Below are 18,387 nucleotides of genomic sequence, written 5' to 3'. Positions count from 1 at the left end.
TAATTGGACTTCTGGTTATGCTTCGTGGTTATACGGGGTCTTGAAAAAAAGTGTATTGTTATGGGATTACGGTTTTTGGACATTGAACTGTGGAAATGACGTCGAATTGAGGTGGCCGGTTACTGTTAATGAAAAAGAGGAAATGACGGAGATTAGGCAAATAGTTTTTCATATTTACAGTTTATAACAAATAGAGCATTTTCACTGGAGTTTATTATCTCAATTACCACATTACATATTTAAAATTACAAGGTTTAATTGAAGTATTTTCGCTAATATTATTTTTGTATAAATAAAAGGAAATCTTGAACAGTTTCAACCAACAATTCGACACGACTTCCCCGAAATCAGCGAAGAGAACAAAAGTCAAATCCTTTCGACAACAACGCACTTAATGATAGAAATTATCTAGCTAAGAAACAGACAGTGTTACACATCATCTAGACGAATGGGTGAATTACAGAACGCACTTTGATTATACATAGAACCTATGCTAATTTAAATTATCAACTTTGATTATTATATGGTATATATTTTACCTACTGCCGCTATTTTAGTTTGATAATATTTAAAAAACACGCATTAGCGTGTCTAATTTAGTCTAAATTTAAGAGTAACACGTTAAAACTATCCATTAACTGGAATAGATACATTTAAAATTCAAATGTCCCGCGTTGCACGCAACGCCATGTCGGGAAGACGTCGGGGAACCAAACAAGCACAAGCTTCTTAAGTTAAATGTTGAGTCAAAGTCGAGTTAGTCGTGACAGTCATCTATCTCTCTTAATTTTTATATGTCAATTTTATGTTTCCTTTAATTTAGTGGCTAAAACGGACTTCTCATTCGTCCGTTTTAGTCACGTGACGCGTCGATTTAATGCGGTTATCCCGCGAAATTTAAAAGTCGGTTTATTTACACTGTCAGACCGATTACTGGAAGGATCAAAATCGAAGCAAACGTCGGCGTACGGATGGCAGTAGCACCGAAGAGATTTGAAGATGGTAAACGGAAGTTGCTCTTTATCGTGTCGTCTTCGGTGCGAGTACGCGCTCGATTGTTTCGAGTTTGAAAGATGGCGGGAAGCGTCGTCGTTGCTGGTCGTCAATCTTCAAGTCTCGTATTGACTAGACTAAGTTCTAAGTTACATTACTAAAATTAAGTCAACAAAAGTAGGAATAACAATTCAGACTTGAACTCAAAGTACAAAAATTTCTTCGTAAAAAAATTCTTGATTGTGTTTTTTTATGTTTTTACAGTTTTCTCCTCTCCGGGATCACAAACATGTAGACAAAATGTGAGTATGTTTAAACTACATAACAATTATGTTAACAATTTCCGTCATTTCGTACATTCACAAACTTGACGTTTCGATTTTGGAAATTTGAAAAGTATAGAAGAGTGTGGTTATCCCATCTAACATCAAACTGTTGAAATTAAGGTAGATGAACAGAAGTAATGGGAAAATCAAGATGAGGAAACTAAGAAGTAATTGCATGAAATTCTACATGATGACGCATTTGCCTTTTTCTGCCCAAGGATTGTTCTTTTTGTCGGGGGCGTGAATGAGAGGATCGTTTTTCTCGTTTTCTTCCACGTATTCCCTCATCCTGCAAAAAAACAGACAATTAATCTTTTGTGACAGACGGGATTATTTACGAGCGGGGATTTTTAGGATTAAAACTAGAAGCAGTGTCAAAATGACACAAAATGTCGTTGAAAATTTTCTTCGGCCCTTACGAAACCCACGGGAAAATTCAACATAAGACGCAGAAATTAACCGGAATTAAAAGTAAAACCTCCCTTTTCGACACCATCTCAGGATTTTTTTCAGACAAACTAATTTCTCTCGGATTTGACCCGGAAATCGTTCCAACAAAATTCGTCAATTCCATAATTTTTCACTACAAAGACAAAGAAATTTATAGGTGCGACATTCGATATCTCATGTTTAGTATAGAGTTTGAAGATGATCCAGTGGCGCAGAATGTAGTGACGAGCATTCAAGAAACCATTGGTTGTTTTAACAGCGAATTCAACATCCCCGCTTTTGTAGATGAAAATATACAGGGTGAGTACCTCAACAACACGGAATCGTAAACAGAGTTTTTTATAGAAATTTTATTTCGCAACGTTATTAAAACGATGAAATAAAAATTTTATGCCCGCTGATTAAAACGTTGATGTTCGACGGTTTTATTTCTTTCGATTTTATACCAAAGTGTTGAAAGTACAACAATTTGCAGCACACTTTGAAGCAGTCGTTTTCAACCTTTTGACAATAAAAAGCTCGTAAAAGATAAAGTTTTAGAAACTGGAGCATAAAACACTGCAACTCGAGCTCGTTAGTGATAATAAATATAATAGTCCAAAACAAAGTGTTTCTAATGTTGGAATTGAGTCGATTTCGATGAAAAGTGAGTGAGGGAAATTGACAACAAGCAAAAAAAGCGTTCGCCTTTTTTCGCTCCACACAAGACTTCCCGCTGAAAAATGTAAATATCCCCGAGTGGTTGAATAAAAAACGATCGCAACTACGCATAACATCGATTTGAAATTATTCAGAGACCGATAACCCTCCCATTAATCATGCATTAAGGATTTCCATTTCCGTTTTCACACAGCGCTATCGACATATGTGGACCCACATTAATTAATCTCGGAAAAATTTCATTAAAAAAACGTCAATCGCAAACAATTGGCATGGTACTAATTTCTCCGTTTCGTAACGTTAAAATCTGCGTGTGTTTTTAGAGCTGCTCAACTTGAGATAGTAAATATTTGCTTGTAAACTACTTCGTTATGCTTAATAATCATCAATTAAGTACTCTGGACTTGTAAAGCAGACGCTCGATATTTTGGAGTGGTAATAATTTTGCGACAGTTGGGAATTCCCGGGAGAAATTTGATTAATTAAACTGATTTCGTAAAGAAAGACGTGATGTATTGAGCTAGAGTTGTTTATGAGGTGTTTCTAAGATTACAGTCTGAAGGTTTGGACAGTGGATAGGATTACGGTGTTAATTTCATGAGAACGGAGTGAATGAACAGAAGTTATTTCCCGGCCTCAAATCTTGTTACATAAAGTAATAGGAAACTTTTTGGCCATTCTGGGGATAAGTGAACACGACAGAAAAGAGCCAAAGCGACAACTGGCACGCTTTTAGGCACAAGTGCGTTTAGCAGCCACTTTTTTTTATTTATTTCGACATTTGATGACGGAGAAAAATTGTAGATAAAACATTGTACGATACCCGTTTAAAAAGTTTCTTCATGCCAATCATGCAATAAAGAAAAACCTTTATCTGAAATAGCTATTTTTAAAAAATCGCTCAATAAAGTTGGCATTTTGATTGGCAATTTAATATCATAATGACACGTTTTTAGTACAAGTGCGTAAAACTGGCATACAAGTGCGTTGTCAAGTATTTGTCACTTTGACAGGCATGAAAATTGTAAGTAAACAATAAACAAGAAGTGTCACTTGAAGAATTTGACTTGATTTTGCTGCGATTGTGGAAAAAATCTTGTTTGTTACTCGTGTGAAAAGATGTTACACACACCACGTGTAGTCCAAACGTTTTAGTGTTACTTGAAAATTGAAATCTATAAAATTTCGCCTTTAAAAACGTGCTAATTTAGTTCCTGCGTCAGTTACATAAATTAGAAATGTTAAAGACAAATTTTACTTTTCATTTGCAAACATTGTCCTCATATTTCATAAATAAATTAACAAATTTTGCATATAACGCATAATTTTCGAAATATGTAATTAGAACCAAAAATTTGATGGGACAATAAAAGAAAATCGTTTTTCCCGATTCCCATTATATTTATTAAAAACGCAGTTAGCTCCTTCCAACTATTTTTAAAAAAGAAAGAGCTTTGGCACCGAATCCAAATATGTGACATTCATGTGTTACAATCAATTTGCTAATTTTAACGCCAGTTGATGGCAAATTATTTGTTTTTGTGTACATTTCTGCCGTTCTCATGATTGACTAAAATTACGGAGAAAACGTGTCATTGTCTATCTGACAATTTGGTCTTCGCCCTCCCTCAAAGTTTGCAGTTGAAACCGATGTAAATTCGCAACGCCACAGAGAAATTACCCATTCGAAAACTTCCAAGTTACATCATCCAAGCCGGAATGGTTCAATAACTTGTGGGTTGAAAAGGAAGGAGACTTAACGAACAGAACGAAACAACAATAGCGAAATCGATAAATGCAATGAGAAAGAAACGGACACGAGACTACAACTTGAAACATTGCTAATTCTATTAGTTAGATTTCTTTGGTGTAATTTGCGAAAATGGAGGATTTTTCCCTCGCGATTGTTCTGTGTAAACCCGACGTCGGTTCCAGCATTTCCTGTCTACAAACAATGTTTCAGATACAGTGTGCTATTTAATTGCGTTTGGTGGTGATGTCTATTTGGAAATTTGCCAGATGGGGGAGGATGGGAATGTGAAGATACATGGAGACAGACGAAACATTGTGACGCCAGATCTAAAGAAATGTTATCTGCATTGAGTGGAGGAGGAGATTTATGTGGGGGAGAAAGAGTGAAATGTGAGAAATGGGGTGTACTTGCGTTTCTAAAGAGCAAAAATTTTACAACCATTTACCTTGCGAAATGAGGTTCTTTAGCTTGACAGGAACGGACTGGGAAGTTTGTACCAAAAACTCAAGAATCAATGAAATTAGCAGAATCGTATTAGCTAATTGGTATCGAAATTTAATTTCATTTTGAGCCCATAACTCTTCGTACTGACAGCAAAGTATTATTAATATGTTGCTGGCACCGAATATCTTGTCTGCGATGAAGCGGAAATGTTTACCTCATTCCGGATTCTTTACGTTCTTCTCGTTATGCTAAACAATATTGGTAAAATACCTCAACTACACATGATTAAGATTTCTATCACCCGGAATTCCACCTCTTTTTTCCAGAAAAAAACTAATTTTCCGAGTCAAAGCAGCGGCAATTAACCCCGGACTAATTAAAATTTATAGATTTATTAACTCCAGAAAGTCATTAATAACGTGCATTTATTCCGTACATTGTTCAACATTGCGAACTTGTGTAAACAGTAATTTAACTTCAGTAATTGATTGTGGAGAGAGGTCGAAATTTGGATTTAATGAGACCAGTCTGCATTTGATATTCCAAATAAAAAATGCTCCGGTAAATTAAATAACGAATTATTCCGTTTCTCTTTTGAATAATTATTCGTATTTGAGGAGCAAACATCGGAATTTACTCAGAAAATAGAATCTTTACGAGTCGTAATGTTGTAATATGTCGATGGAGAAACTTTATTATTATATTTGCTCTAATGTTAGCAGCGCCATCTAACTTGTCTTCTAAGATAATACTGCCGTCGTATTTGCTTTCCTGATGGAAATTGAGACGACAGGGACGGATAAGCGGCTGTTTTTACCAATTCGCAAAATTTATTTCACATGTGAGCCGTTCAAGTAAATTAATAAAAGCCATATGTCGGAGATTAGAGGATTAGGGAAATCTAATGGAGTAGTGAGTCAATCACTTTTTTAATAACTGTCGATAACAAGCTTCAATAATTTTATTTTGCGCCTCATTGCTAATCAATTTTAATTCAATCACCAATTAAAAAGTGACTCAGAAATTTGTGCGCCTTGAATAATATAATTGTCAGAGTAAATTAAGATAACTCAAACAAAAAATCGACAGAAGTTGTTTCAGCAGTGTTTACGCAAGCACAGTCTTGCCATAAAAGGTAAAGTAGTTCCGATGACACGAGGATAGAAATGTCGCGGTTTTTCGATTATTAAAGATGTTTGAATTGAATAATTTGCGACTGGCAATTGCTTATTCTATTGAGATTTTAGCTTTTAGAACAAGAATGTAAATTTTTAAAAATTTGTTTATCTTTTTCTTAAAATTTACCTACTCTTATTCTTTCAAGGATCCAAAGCATCTGACTAATCTGAGGTGTGAATATTGGAAAGGTTGCTTATTTATTAATTACACCAAATTACAAAATTCTGAAGCAAAAGACGCAGATTTGAGAAATTTTTATTTCTTTAACGAATACAAAAGTATCAAAATTCAATTTAAAATTTTGTATCTTTGGTTGTCTTATTAGTGCTACAGCGATGATATTTGGTTGCCACTTTTAACTTATTTATTTATTAACTTTTATATCACATTATAAAGTTTTAGACCAAAAGACGCAAATTTTAGAATTTTTTATTTTTTGAACAAACTCAAAACTTTCAAAATTCTATTTAAAAATTTGTATCTTTAATTGTGTGTGCTACAGCTATGAAATTTGCAGAGATTGTTATTTTAACTCGATTATTAACTGTAGCAAATTACAAAATTCTAGAGCAAAGGACACAAATTTTAGAAATTTTTATTTTAGTTGGAAACTCAAATGGTTTCAAAATTTTATTTAAAAATTTGTATTTTTAGTTGTGTTAGTGCTGCAGCGATAAAATTTGAAGAGGCTGCTACTTTTAACTCATTAATTAATTGTACCAAATTACAAAATTCTAGAACAAAAGACGTATATTATAGAAATTTTTATTTTTTGAACAAACCCAAAAGTTTTATAATTCTATTTAAAAATTTGGATCTTTAATTGTTAGTGCTACAGCGATGAAATTTGCAGACATTGCTACTTTTAAGTCATTTATTAACTGTACCAAATTACAAAATTCTGAAGCAAAAAACGCAGATTTTAGAAAATTTTATTTTTTAAACACACTAAAAAGTTTCAAAATTCTATTTAAAAATTTGTATTTTTGGTTGTGTTAATGCTGCAGCGATGAAATTTGAAGAGGCCGCTAATTTTAACTTATTATTTAATTGTACCAAATTACAAAATTCTAGAGCAAAAAACCTACATTATAAAGAAATATTTTTTTAACAAACCCAAAAGTTTCAAAATTCTATTTAAAATTTGGATTTTTAATTGTGTTATTGCTACAGCGATAAAATTTGCAGACATTGCTACTTTTAACTCATTTATTAACTGCACCAAATTACCAAATTCTGAAGGAAAAGACACAAATTTTAGAAATTTTTAGTTTTGGACGGAACCCAAATGTTTCAAAATTATATTTAAAATTTTGTATTTTTGGTTGTGTTAGTGCTGCAGCGGGGAAATTTGCAGACATAACTAATTTTAATTCATTTATTAACTGTGTAAAATTGCAATATTTTGGTGCAAAAGCCGCAGATTTTAGAAATTTTTATTTTTTGAACGAACCCAAAAATATTAAAATTCTATTTAAAAATTTGTTTCTTTGGTTGTGTTAGTGCTATAGTGATGAAATTTGGAGAAATCGCTATTTTTAACGTATTTATTAACTGCACCAAATTGCAAAATTCTAAAGCAAAAGACGCAGATTTAAAGAAATCTGCAGATTCAAAAATCTCATTCTCCTGCGTAAAAATCTGTAGAATTGAAAGGATCAGCACAGCTGGTGCGCATATTTTGTGCGTCTTAATAGTGCTAATCGCTGCTCTCTGTTGGCTTTTAATTAGTCCTGAAAGTGGAAAAGTCCTCCCGAGACTCCAAAAATAAAAGAAAATTTATGCTGGAGTTGACCCAATGGAGACCGAAAACCGCTTAGCTAATATAAATTTATAGCCTTCCATTACTCACGTAAAAGCGGATGAAACAAGACCCTATAAAAATATCAAGTTTTGTTATTTCGACCTGAATAAATAACGACGCTCTCAATCAATTCGGAATTGAGATTTGCGCGATCCTTAGGGAGGTAATCTTTTAAAAGTTGGTAAATAATTCATGAAGGTACTGAGCCGGCGGAAATTATCCACTAAAGTAGGGAATTTTATTTGCTTGTGTTGACATGACGTATGACGACGTTCGATTTGTCCTCTTTGAGGATTATCCTCGCAAACGACGGACGTTTTTACATTGATCATAAATATTTTACTTCTGTGCCGACAGTTGCAAATCGATATAAAGGATTTACTGCGAGAGGGTGGCAAAATTTATGTCGAAGTGCTCGAGTAAATGACATCTCGTCAATTAAAGAGACAGGTTTTACAGGTGTCGCAATGGGAGATAACCCAGACTGAATTTATTCTTGATATTAAAGTGACGTGTATTATTTATTTTCGCTTTGGCTTATTATTCATCGAATTGGCCGTCTTTTTTATTCTATTTTAGGAGTGATTGCGAGCATTCGAGCAGTAAATTGAATCTCATTTTTTTAAATCAGATTTAGGCTTCGTCTGCTTTCTTTTCGACCATCAACTAGGAGATGTTGCGACCATATAAAGTCGATATATCATAAAAAGACACATCTCGTTGCTAACAATGTTTTAGTTGATGGCTCTTAAAAGGTGTTTATTGGCAATAAAATTTTATTTTTTCTTGTAAATGACCCGGGGAAGACTTGTTAGTAATATACGATGATTTATGGTTCATTTCTCCCACAAGAAAAGACGCTCACTTTTAAGATTATTATTAAATTCTCAGCTAAAATAAATATAGAAACCACTCCTTCAGATCTCGGGAAATAATAACGCTCGGGCTACAAAAGTGTCTTCACTCCCTTGCTACATAATTACTATAAATCCCCAAGAAGTCTCTAGAGATTTTCGAATGAAATGATCGAGCAAGCAATAAAACTGCTCTTAATTTTCCGCAAACATAAAATAAGTGCACCTTTGACATTTCGATGGAAACATGAAAAGCGCAGTTGGAAAACACCACTGCCTTAGAAAACAGAATTAAAATTGTACATAGCCGCAGCTCGTAAATAAACCACATGCTGTCACCGCGTTGTGCTGATAATATTCTCAAGGATAATGAGACTTAACATTAACAAAAAAGGTAAAAACCTGATTTTTCTCCATAGAATGTCCCACATTACTTCATCGCCAATAACACACCCACCCACAAGAAAATTGAGTTAGATAGCAGAAATAATGGCCGCAAACATTTTCATTAATTTCAATTCAAAGTCTTCGTCTCCCCGACGATCACTCTAATTTAATCAACTCGCCGGAAATTGCGAAAATATTAACACTGGGGCGGAAACGCGTAAGCGACCAGGACAAAAAAGCGTTTAAGAAAAACCGGGATTAAGAAAAATTGCGAGGACTTATTGAAATTTAATTACGTTGCAACAGAGGAGTTAAGAGGGATTAGAAGAGCGGAAGTGGACTCGGGAAAAAGGAAAAAAGGACTCTGACGGCTCTAAGGACTTGAAAATGTTAGTGAGAGGTGATCTGTCTTGAAATTATGTTTCGGAGGAGCTTGGTAGTGACAGGTCTCAGCTTTGGTCGATAAATCCAAAATCTTTAATCTTAGAGCTTGGAGGGAATTTTTAAGCGGCAGGTGTTGGTGATGGGGAGAAAACTTTCAGACCTTCAGTGTATTGGACAAGACTACATTACAATTTCAGCACAAAGTCAACTCTCAGCCCGTAAAATAAGAAGTCAACTTGTAATAAAACCGTCGTAAACACATGATTGAAAGACAGCAGTATTTTAATGAAACGATAAATTTTCGTTGCAATAAAAAGTTGTCTTCAAGTCTTCATCCATTATTCAACAAGTTTGAGGAATATTAAAGTTAGCTTAAGGTTATGCAACGAGGAGCGGAAACAGCACTTTTAAGAAAATGCGCCTGTGAATTTACATAAAAATAAATTGGATTTTAATGTTTGATAACAATACAGAACGCTTTTCGGGTTTGTAGAGCTTGTTAGTTCAAAAAGGGGGCGGAACCCTCACCCCACTCTTCCAAAACTGAGAAGTGGGGACTCCACTATATAAACGTCCGCTCACATAATTAGAATTTGATATCTCCTAAACGGAGCACTATTATTTACTCGGCAAATAACGACACCCATCCATGACATCAGTGTCAACAACCCCACCAACGCTAAAAATCCCCAACATCTCCAGTGGCACTATAATTATTAGTCTCCCGTCCCGTCAGCCTGATTTTTCACATGAGTTGGCAACACTGTTACTAGGTGTCATCGCTAATAAATGTGATAACAGTATGGATGCGCATTTTACGAGCGAAATATGAAAAAAAAACTCGTAAACAACTAGATATCAGCAAAAGACAATTAAAGCGACATTTACGAGACAGTCAAGGCGAGATGTATAATGCGCTTTAGTTCGATCGGCGCCATGTTGGTCCTGACCTTGAAGTTTCCACCAATAGGAATCCGTTCCAGTGGAGCTAACTTTTTAAATTAGATTAGACGAAAATATTACCTAAAATCGACAAGTTAATTGTATCAGCCGAAGCTCTGCTTGTAAAACCTTCATAAATATTCAATTAATGTATTGATTACAATAATTACACAAACTTTACAGTGTAAATGGAGGTTAGACGGAACAGGGACTTTCACTGGGCAAAAATTTACAAAAAGAGCAATGAACGGGGCGACCTTCAAAATGTGGAACGCGAAATTGGGGATTACAAGCCGAGAAAAAAGTGACACGTTGCGTAAAATTTTTGAATTGAAAGTTGTTTCCGAGAGATCAAAGTACGTTTTTCGATAATTCCGGAATATTTCGGAGTATTTGGTAGCACTGAAAAGACACTGACATTTCGATTTACGGTGTACAAATAACCTCAAATTCGTTGTTATCAGTGTTACCAATATCTCATTGGACTATTTTTTTAATGATTATTGACCACACTGTATAACTCCAAATACGTTCTGTCAAAAACATAAAATTATGTCACTTATTATAGATTTCGTATCTTTTGTTTTGTTGTTTTTATTTAACTTTAGTTTTGAACGTTAACAATTTAAGAGATTCGTTTATAGCCATGCTGTATAGTAGGAGTTAATAGACACAACGAAAATAATTTATCTTTAATTTTAAATGGGAGCAGAAGTTGGAGAAGCACATTCATTTCAGATTGTTAGAAAATAAATATCCGACAAAATTAGAGCATATTTACACATGCGTTTATACAGAGGGTTTAAAAACAATTTTTGCCGACAACAACCACCTCCTGATTCCAACCCTGTCCCCTAACCTTCCAAACATCAGCACAAAAACACATAAAAAAACCGCCATAACAAGAAATTTTCACCATCCCCACAAAGCAACCCCTAAACCTTCCATTTTTCTTATCCTAATCGCACGATTTCTCGATTTTTTCGGGATAGTTAGTACAAATAAAATGTTGGCATCGCGACGCTCGATATGTCTCCCGTCGGATTTCAACTAAAAATCCACGAATAATGTGCAGAACCAGTAAAAATAACGTATGAAAGCAGTCATTGTACTTACGCCGCGATGGATTTCGAGAGGGGCCAACGTTCCATTGATGCTTGGTATTTCATGTTTTCTATCTGCTTCTTGAGAGCGTCCTTATCCATGGTTGAAAGTGTACTGGCGTCCATCGGGCGCGGTTACGAGCGCCGTCGTTCACGCAGGCGTCGGACGGCAGTTGTAGGAAATGCAGGGAGATGGCGGTGGTGGAGCGTGTGGGTTTTCCTTTAATTGATGGAAATTTATTGAATGGCAATCGATGACTAAGATATAAGACGGATATTTTGAAATGAAAAGTGATAAGAGTGGTTTGGAACTTCGATAGTTACTCATTTTTTTATCAGGGAGGAAATGGAGGAGGATGTGGTCGATTACGCACATGTATAGGTAAACAATTGTTATGTTTATACAGACCATGCTGGAAATAGATCTTTATATCAACACTTTTTCTTAATTGCGGGATGAGCATCACCATAATAATTATGCCAAGAAAATATTAATTTAAATCGTGATAAAAAAAGACTTAAAAATGGTGGAGAATTAAAGGGGGATTTGATGAAAGCTTCTAAATTGTGAGAAGTGATAAAATGAAAAATTCTCTTTATTGGTCAAAATTTTTTATTCTTTGTGTTTTAAAATTTTGTGTATCCACAATGATTTATTTATATTTTTTTTTCTATTAATAGAGTAATTATGTATGTACCAAGGGAAAGAAGAAACTTTTCTGGCCCGAGCGTTATTTCACGAGATCCGAAGAATCGAGGGAAATTAGAAAGCGAGGGCCAGAAAAATCTTATCTCCCGAAGTTTATTATATTTAGCGTAATTTATATAGGCAACCCAATATACACATATTTTCTACTTGTAGAAGAGAAATTTAATTTCACAGTTCGGAAACAAGTTCTCAAGCTATTAGTAAAAAGGTAATTTTTTTTGACAATTATAAAGAAGTTTTATCCACATTATTTTTTGTTCTATTTAAATATTACTTTTTTTATTTAGGATACTTTGAGCTTGTAATTGTGGATAAAACGTTGAATTACATTTGTGTTTTAGTCACGTTTAAACTAAATACTATCTTCTCGCGTTTAAACATTCTTATGTGGATAAAGCGTTGTCTAAAATATTTATTCAATGAATAACTATTATTAGCATGTTTTTATGTCTCTGTATTTAGAATTTATACTGTTTTGATTATAACAATCAAGTTTCAAGTCCGTTTATCAGAAATGGATAAGTAAAATGTATTCAGAATGACTAATTTATAAAAAAATTAGTATAATCGAGATTTTAACCTGTGTACACACTACAAAATAATCAGATCCCTGATAAATTTGATTAACCAAACAAATGCTGTGTCAAACAAATTAATCACCAGTAATAAAACTTCATACATTTTCTAATTAGATTGTTATTATTAACCACGAGACAATTAGTAGTTACATAACTGTACCCACAATTAGTCCGAAGAGGAAGGACTCACGATCACGACCTCTTTCAAATCTAATTTTTTGTGAGGCTCGGACACGTCATATCGACATTACACACTGGTGGTAATGAGTGTAAAAGAAATACGAAAACACCAACTTCACTTTATCACAAATTCAATTATCCTGGGAAATTAGCAATTCCACTCAACGATAAAAATAATTAAGACACACAACTTACACGTGACAATGGCTAAGTAAATATCACAAAAAATACTCTCTCCTTGCCCGTTGGCTGTAAACTAAGTCAAAGACATGTAAAATATGACTAGACAGGTATTACTTAGGTGTAAAAATGGGAAAGTAATTTTGATAATAGAGATAGATTTACAAATGTTTATCTCAAAATTTCACAGCAGCGTTTATCTCTTATCTTGTCTATCTTTCGGTAAATAAAAATAAAATGTGCGGCTATTTATACTATTTAAACTATTCGAAATTTAACGCAAAAATCGTAGTGTGAGAAAGAGCAACAACTTTGCTGTTTTCTCAAAATTTGCATTGCAAATTTGTGGTAAACAAAGATAATTGTTTAGTCGTTTTTGATATTAGCTCAATAATGTGTTCCTGAAGCCTTTTCCATGCCTTATAGAAAACCGACAAGTGCTGTATTTTTATGGTAATTAAAACCACTTGTACGTACTACATAATAAAGTAACTGTTATCCGTGTCATTGCTTTGATTACTGATGAATAAATGGATAAATCAGAGAAGAGGAGAATGTGAAAAATGTAAAATTTGTAACGTTCTATTTATTAGACATTATACATTGTTTCGTACAAAAATAAGTCTTTTGATGAATTTAATACCAATTTATACCATGGTATAAAGAAAAATTTGCGCAGGCAACCAGTATTGCGGTCGCATGTTATTTTGGTTTCGTGGTAAAATCTTTGGCTACCAGTAATACGCTAAAGTAATTGTATAGCCGATTCGTTTTATAGGTCGTTTTTTCGCCGAGCAAAAAGTGCTCGGATTGTTGCTTACAAGAAATCCAGGAGATTGTAAAAATGCAATCTTAAAAAGTCTTTCAAAATATAAAATAATGAATCTAAAGAATATTTCAAATATTTATTGTATAAAAACAAGCAGAATTCGCCCCAAAATTTATGAAATTACCTCAATTAAAAACTTTTCCCTAATTAGCTCATTTTCCCCTCCGTGTAAACATCTGATTCTAAATTTTCCACCGCCGTGCTAAGTACCCTCTGAAATCTAAGCCCTAGATTATTTAGGGTCGCTCCTTTTGATCTTCCGTTCCAATCTCTTCTTTGTGTAACTTCCACCTCACCTTCAACTTGAATATCTTAAAATAACATTATTTATACTCGAAACGAGTCCATCCTGCTCGGATTTAAATGGAATTTTAAATGGGAAAATAGCAGAAATGTTGACGAGGTCGGGTAAGTGGTATTTTAATGCCGTGTGTGAAAAAAATGTAACGACTCGTACTGATTTGTTTTTTGTGATTATAATTACGGTTTGTTGCACCGGAATTAATGTAATTGTGATAGATTCTAGGGTTTCTAGTTCAAGCATGCGCGAGGAAAATGCTACTTCTTGCTCGTCTTGTAAAGAAATAAAGCTGAAATCGATATGCAAAATGGGTTTCGAAGAGAGCTTTTAGAGAAAAGTGGATGAATGTGTTAGGATTAGAGCGGTGTCACAGTTTGAGTTTTCATGGATGAAATTCGATTATTAAAATGTGACAGCTGATTGAAAAAAATACTATTTTTTTTAATATCAAGTTATTGAATTCGGAAGATTGATGGCGGAATAAATGCGTTTTTTTCTGGACAAACTTGAACATATGAAAAATTGCTGCAATTTGCAGAATTCATTTTGCGAAAATCGTTCTAATAACCTTTACTAATCGCAGTTTCTCTTTGAAATGCCGTTATAATAACGCACTGTATTTTTTTAAATTGGAAAACCTTGAGGTGGTAATTAATGTATAATTCTGTTTAATTTCAGGTTGTTTGCAGGTAGAAGTGTGTAATTATCTGTGTTGAAGATTCGTATATTTATAAAAAATAATAATTTTGATGTGTACTTTCAAAATAGTAATTTATTGTAGAAATCCATAAAGAGATTGTCAAGTGAAATAATAACTAACGCTCAGAATTCGAAACTTGAATAATCGGACGACCTCTGTAATTCGCACTTTACCATAAAAATATTAAAATAAAGAATGTTATTGTTTCTGGAAGCTTCCGAATAGACTACCTTCGAAAGACACGCTTGTTCTAAGACGTATTCGTCAAAAGGCAGTGGAATCAAATATGAAGAAAAGAAATAGAAAAATTTGTTATTTTTTTTAATATTTTGCATTGAAATACATACCTGCTAGTCAGCAAATTTTAGAAAAAAATTGTACCAAAGTAGTGGAAAATGATTTATAAGTGAAATGCCCTTCTGATTCCAAATTATTAACTTCTAGAGCAAAAGAGACCAGTTTTAATAATTTTTATTTAAAGATCCACCCTTTCTTCGTAACAAAATGGAGAAATTGGAATCAAACCCACAGAAGAATTTAGTGATTGGCTGGCATTATCTTTATCAAAGTGTTTTTTATTGCAAAAAACGCAACGAAACAATCAACTCAATCGTAACTTTCCATTCATTGGCTAGATGTTCAAAACTATTTATTGGAGGAATTTCTATCATGCACAAAATAGATTTCTGAAGCCAAAAAAATTATATTTACTCCAATGATAACAAGAAAATCCGTAATATCTTAAAAATATACCCAAATATGCACCTGAAAGTAAAATAAGCAAAAAATGCAAAAAAATGCATTTTGCTTATAATCCGAGCTTTCTAATAAAGCAATGCTACTCACGAGATGCTAATTTAGATTTATCGTTGTCTATAATCTGTTGCTTCTTATGTGCGAAATCAAAAAGTCTTTAGCATCTCAAGATTGGAAACTTGTTTACTTTATTCTCAGTTTAATGTTGATCATCGTCGTTAAGTTTTCTTCCTGAAGAAATTTATTTTTGCCATCAATCTCAAAGTTTAACGGCGTTCCTAAACAATTCCTGATATTTAAAAAGAGAAATCCCACATTTAAGTTTATTACCATCGCACAGTACACAAATCCAAAGGTAGTAGTAATAAAATATATACCTATTGTTAATGAAGTCTTTTATGTTTCTAGAAAGCTTCCTAAACATCAAAAATTTGAAAAAAAAAAAAATTAGAAGGACTTGATTTCCAAGGCGTCAGAGCACTATGATGGTAACTGGCAGTTTCTAGAATCCGATACTTGAGTAAATAAAAATAAAAAAGAACCAACAAATAAAATAAAAATAACTATTTGGACTTATCAGAGTAATCGCAGTTTCATATTACGTGGTTTGTTATCAAACCCTTGTTTGAACCACTTTTCCATTGATAAAAACAGGACTTTCTACTGTCTTAAGTCGCTGGTATTAGTAACTGACAGATCACATCTCGAAAGACAGCTCCCATTGTCCGGCTCCGTTCGCAAAACTGGTTCACTAGTCCACAAACCCATACAAGTCCATCAAGCGACACTAACTCAATTTTTTACACAAATGGCAACTTTTTGTCTCTTACACATGTAGTGAAAGTTCCCAATGGAGTGAAAGTGCGTTTAAAGGGTACCAACATACCAATCAAAATATCACTGCTTTGTAACTTCATTCATGAAGCATCCACCTGTTACTTCTTTTTTTAGAACTGGTTACCAAAAGATTTATTATTAGACACGATGATGCAAGCAAAACAAAACCGAGATTATCTCTTTTTTTCTAGAAATTGTTGAGATGAAGGTAATAGATAAGTACAGTTGATTGTTTAATTGGAGAATTAGGTCGCACTTTTCTGCACAATTTAATGAGCGGTATTGTTGTACGATTAGAACAATTTGTTTAGTGTAAGCTTGTGAATTTCTTTATTTTCATATTTGGTGGCTAATTAGAAGCGTGAGTTTTGTGGTTTTGTTAGAAAAATGACTGTCACAATCGTATAGCTGAGAATTGCATTGTTGGTAATTTGGCCTAATTACGAACCTGGAGCGGTTACTTGCCGGTTCATGGTTCATTTTCGACCTTGCTATTGTTCACCATCACGACAATTACAAAATTCTTAAGAAATTAGAATTTTTAACGTAAAATAAAATTATTTTCGTCGTTACGTTGTCTAATTTTTCTACACAATTAACTTTCTCTACATTATTTATGTGGCGTTTGGATATTTTATTAACAAAACGTAATTTTATGTTTCGACCTAAAATTTGTAGTTCCTGCTGTGATAAGAATCGATCCTAGTGATGTTATTTGTTGTGTTTTGAGCAGTTTTTTGTTGAGATGTAGGTGCGGAGACGATGCGACCTTCCATTACTGAAATGGAGAAAAGATGACGCCATTGAGTGTTGATAAGCGACGGTTTTTTCAGTTTTATTGTGAATACACCTTTAGGGAATATTTTGAGTACTGATGACATAAAAATAATTCATTTTTGCATAGACTGAGTTCATTATTAGTTTGATTAAAAAAGCCCATTAGTAGTAATTATAATTATTTATATACCAAGGGAAGAGAAGAGCTGACCTGTTCCGGCATTAACGTTATTATTTCCCAAGATCCAAAGGATCGAGGGAAATTAAACAGCGAGGGCCAGACCCCAAAAATTTCAAACTCAAATTTTCTAAAAATTCAGTTTCTTTCTTTACATACACTCCCGTTCAAAAGTATTTGCCCACTAACATTGTTTTAAGTAACTCCAAAATAATTACTTTCTTCCGCTTATGTTTGGCGTTTTTTGTTTTCATGTTTATATACTTCATTGATGCTAACAGCAATTTTTTTCTTTTTTTGATGTTTTAGAAAATATCAATTTTTTAATGTACTTTTAAAATTTTGAAAAAGTTATCGTTTCACATATTTTTACAATCCATCAGCCTATAAATGTAAAAATGAAAGTCTTAATTGACGTTTACCGTTTTTTTAATATCGTGAAGGTGTTTGACAACAAAACTTCTTTAATTTGTGGTTGCGGAAGCTTATTGTTTTTCAAGTTTTTGTCAAAAAATTTGTGACAGTTTTGTAGAGAAATGGTGAAGAAAGTTAAGTTAGGTGCGTGCAATGATTATCGCTTATCACAGAATCAGCAGAAATATCCGCGAAATCGCAAAAGAATTAATAATATTTTTAAGTGGGCAAATACTTTTGAGTGCATTTCAAAATTTTAGAGCAAACAACAAATTTTAGAACAATAAAAACTGAGAATACAAAAAGAACGTCAACGAAAACACATAATATTTTTCGTCTTTCCCGTTAGAACATTTTTTGACACCCCTAATTGGCCAATTAAGTGCACGAAAATCTGTTTTCGTTTTTGCCTCGACAGCTGACATAGATTCCTTCGTTAGCTCAAATTTCCTCCGATCAAACGGATGTGATGCACTTATTTTTATCTAAATCCGACATTAATCTTAATCGAGTTTTACGACGATTGAAGTACTTCTCCGTCTTGACATTTCGAGCTTAATGTGAATATTTGTTCTTCATCAACAGATCCAATTAGTGTGAAGGTTAAACTACCATTTTCCCAAAGCTCTTTGTCTTTTTGGCCATTCCAGCGACCACAGCAATTTTAAC

General features: G+C 33.6%; 2 protein-coding genes across 2 annotated transcripts; one reads left to right on the top strand and one right to left on the bottom strand.

Annotated features, from left to right (window-relative positions):
• Positions 1-1,270: 1,270 nt before the first annotated feature.
• On the bottom strand, positions 1,271-13,046 carry Ggamma30A (guanine nucleotide-binding protein subunit gamma-e). The gene is made up of 3 exons (XM_088041525.1): positions 12,942-13,046; positions 11,293-11,499; positions 1,271-1,608 (listed from the first exon to the last, which is right to left on the bottom strand). The coding sequence occupies exons 2-3, from the start codon at positions 11,403-11,405 to the stop codon at positions 1,503-1,505; spliced, it is 219 nt and encodes a 72-aa protein (XP_087897651.1). The 5' UTR covers positions 11,406-11,499; positions 12,942-13,046; the 3' UTR covers positions 1,271-1,502.
• On the top strand, positions 1,709-2,098 carry LOC148171251 (UPF0728 protein v1g117062-like). The gene is made up of 2 exons (XM_088041174.1): positions 1,709-1,790; positions 1,833-2,098. The coding sequence occupies exons 1-2, from the start codon at positions 1,709-1,711 to the stop codon at positions 2,096-2,098; spliced, it is 348 nt and encodes a 115-aa protein (XP_087897300.1).
• Positions 13,047-18,387: the final 5,341 nt, after the last annotated feature.

This window comes from Gnatocerus cornutus, chromosome 7, assembly GCF_029298725.1.
Source record: "Gnatocerus cornutus isolate USDA-ARS CGAHR chromosome 7, icGnaCorn1.1, whole genome shotgun sequence".
NCBI classification, from domain to species: domain Eukaryota; kingdom Metazoa; phylum Arthropoda; class Insecta; order Coleoptera; family Tenebrionidae; genus Gnatocerus; species Gnatocerus cornutus.
The sequence above is the reverse complement of the archived record's forward strand: the minus strand, read 5'-3'. Positions and strand labels throughout refer to the sequence as shown.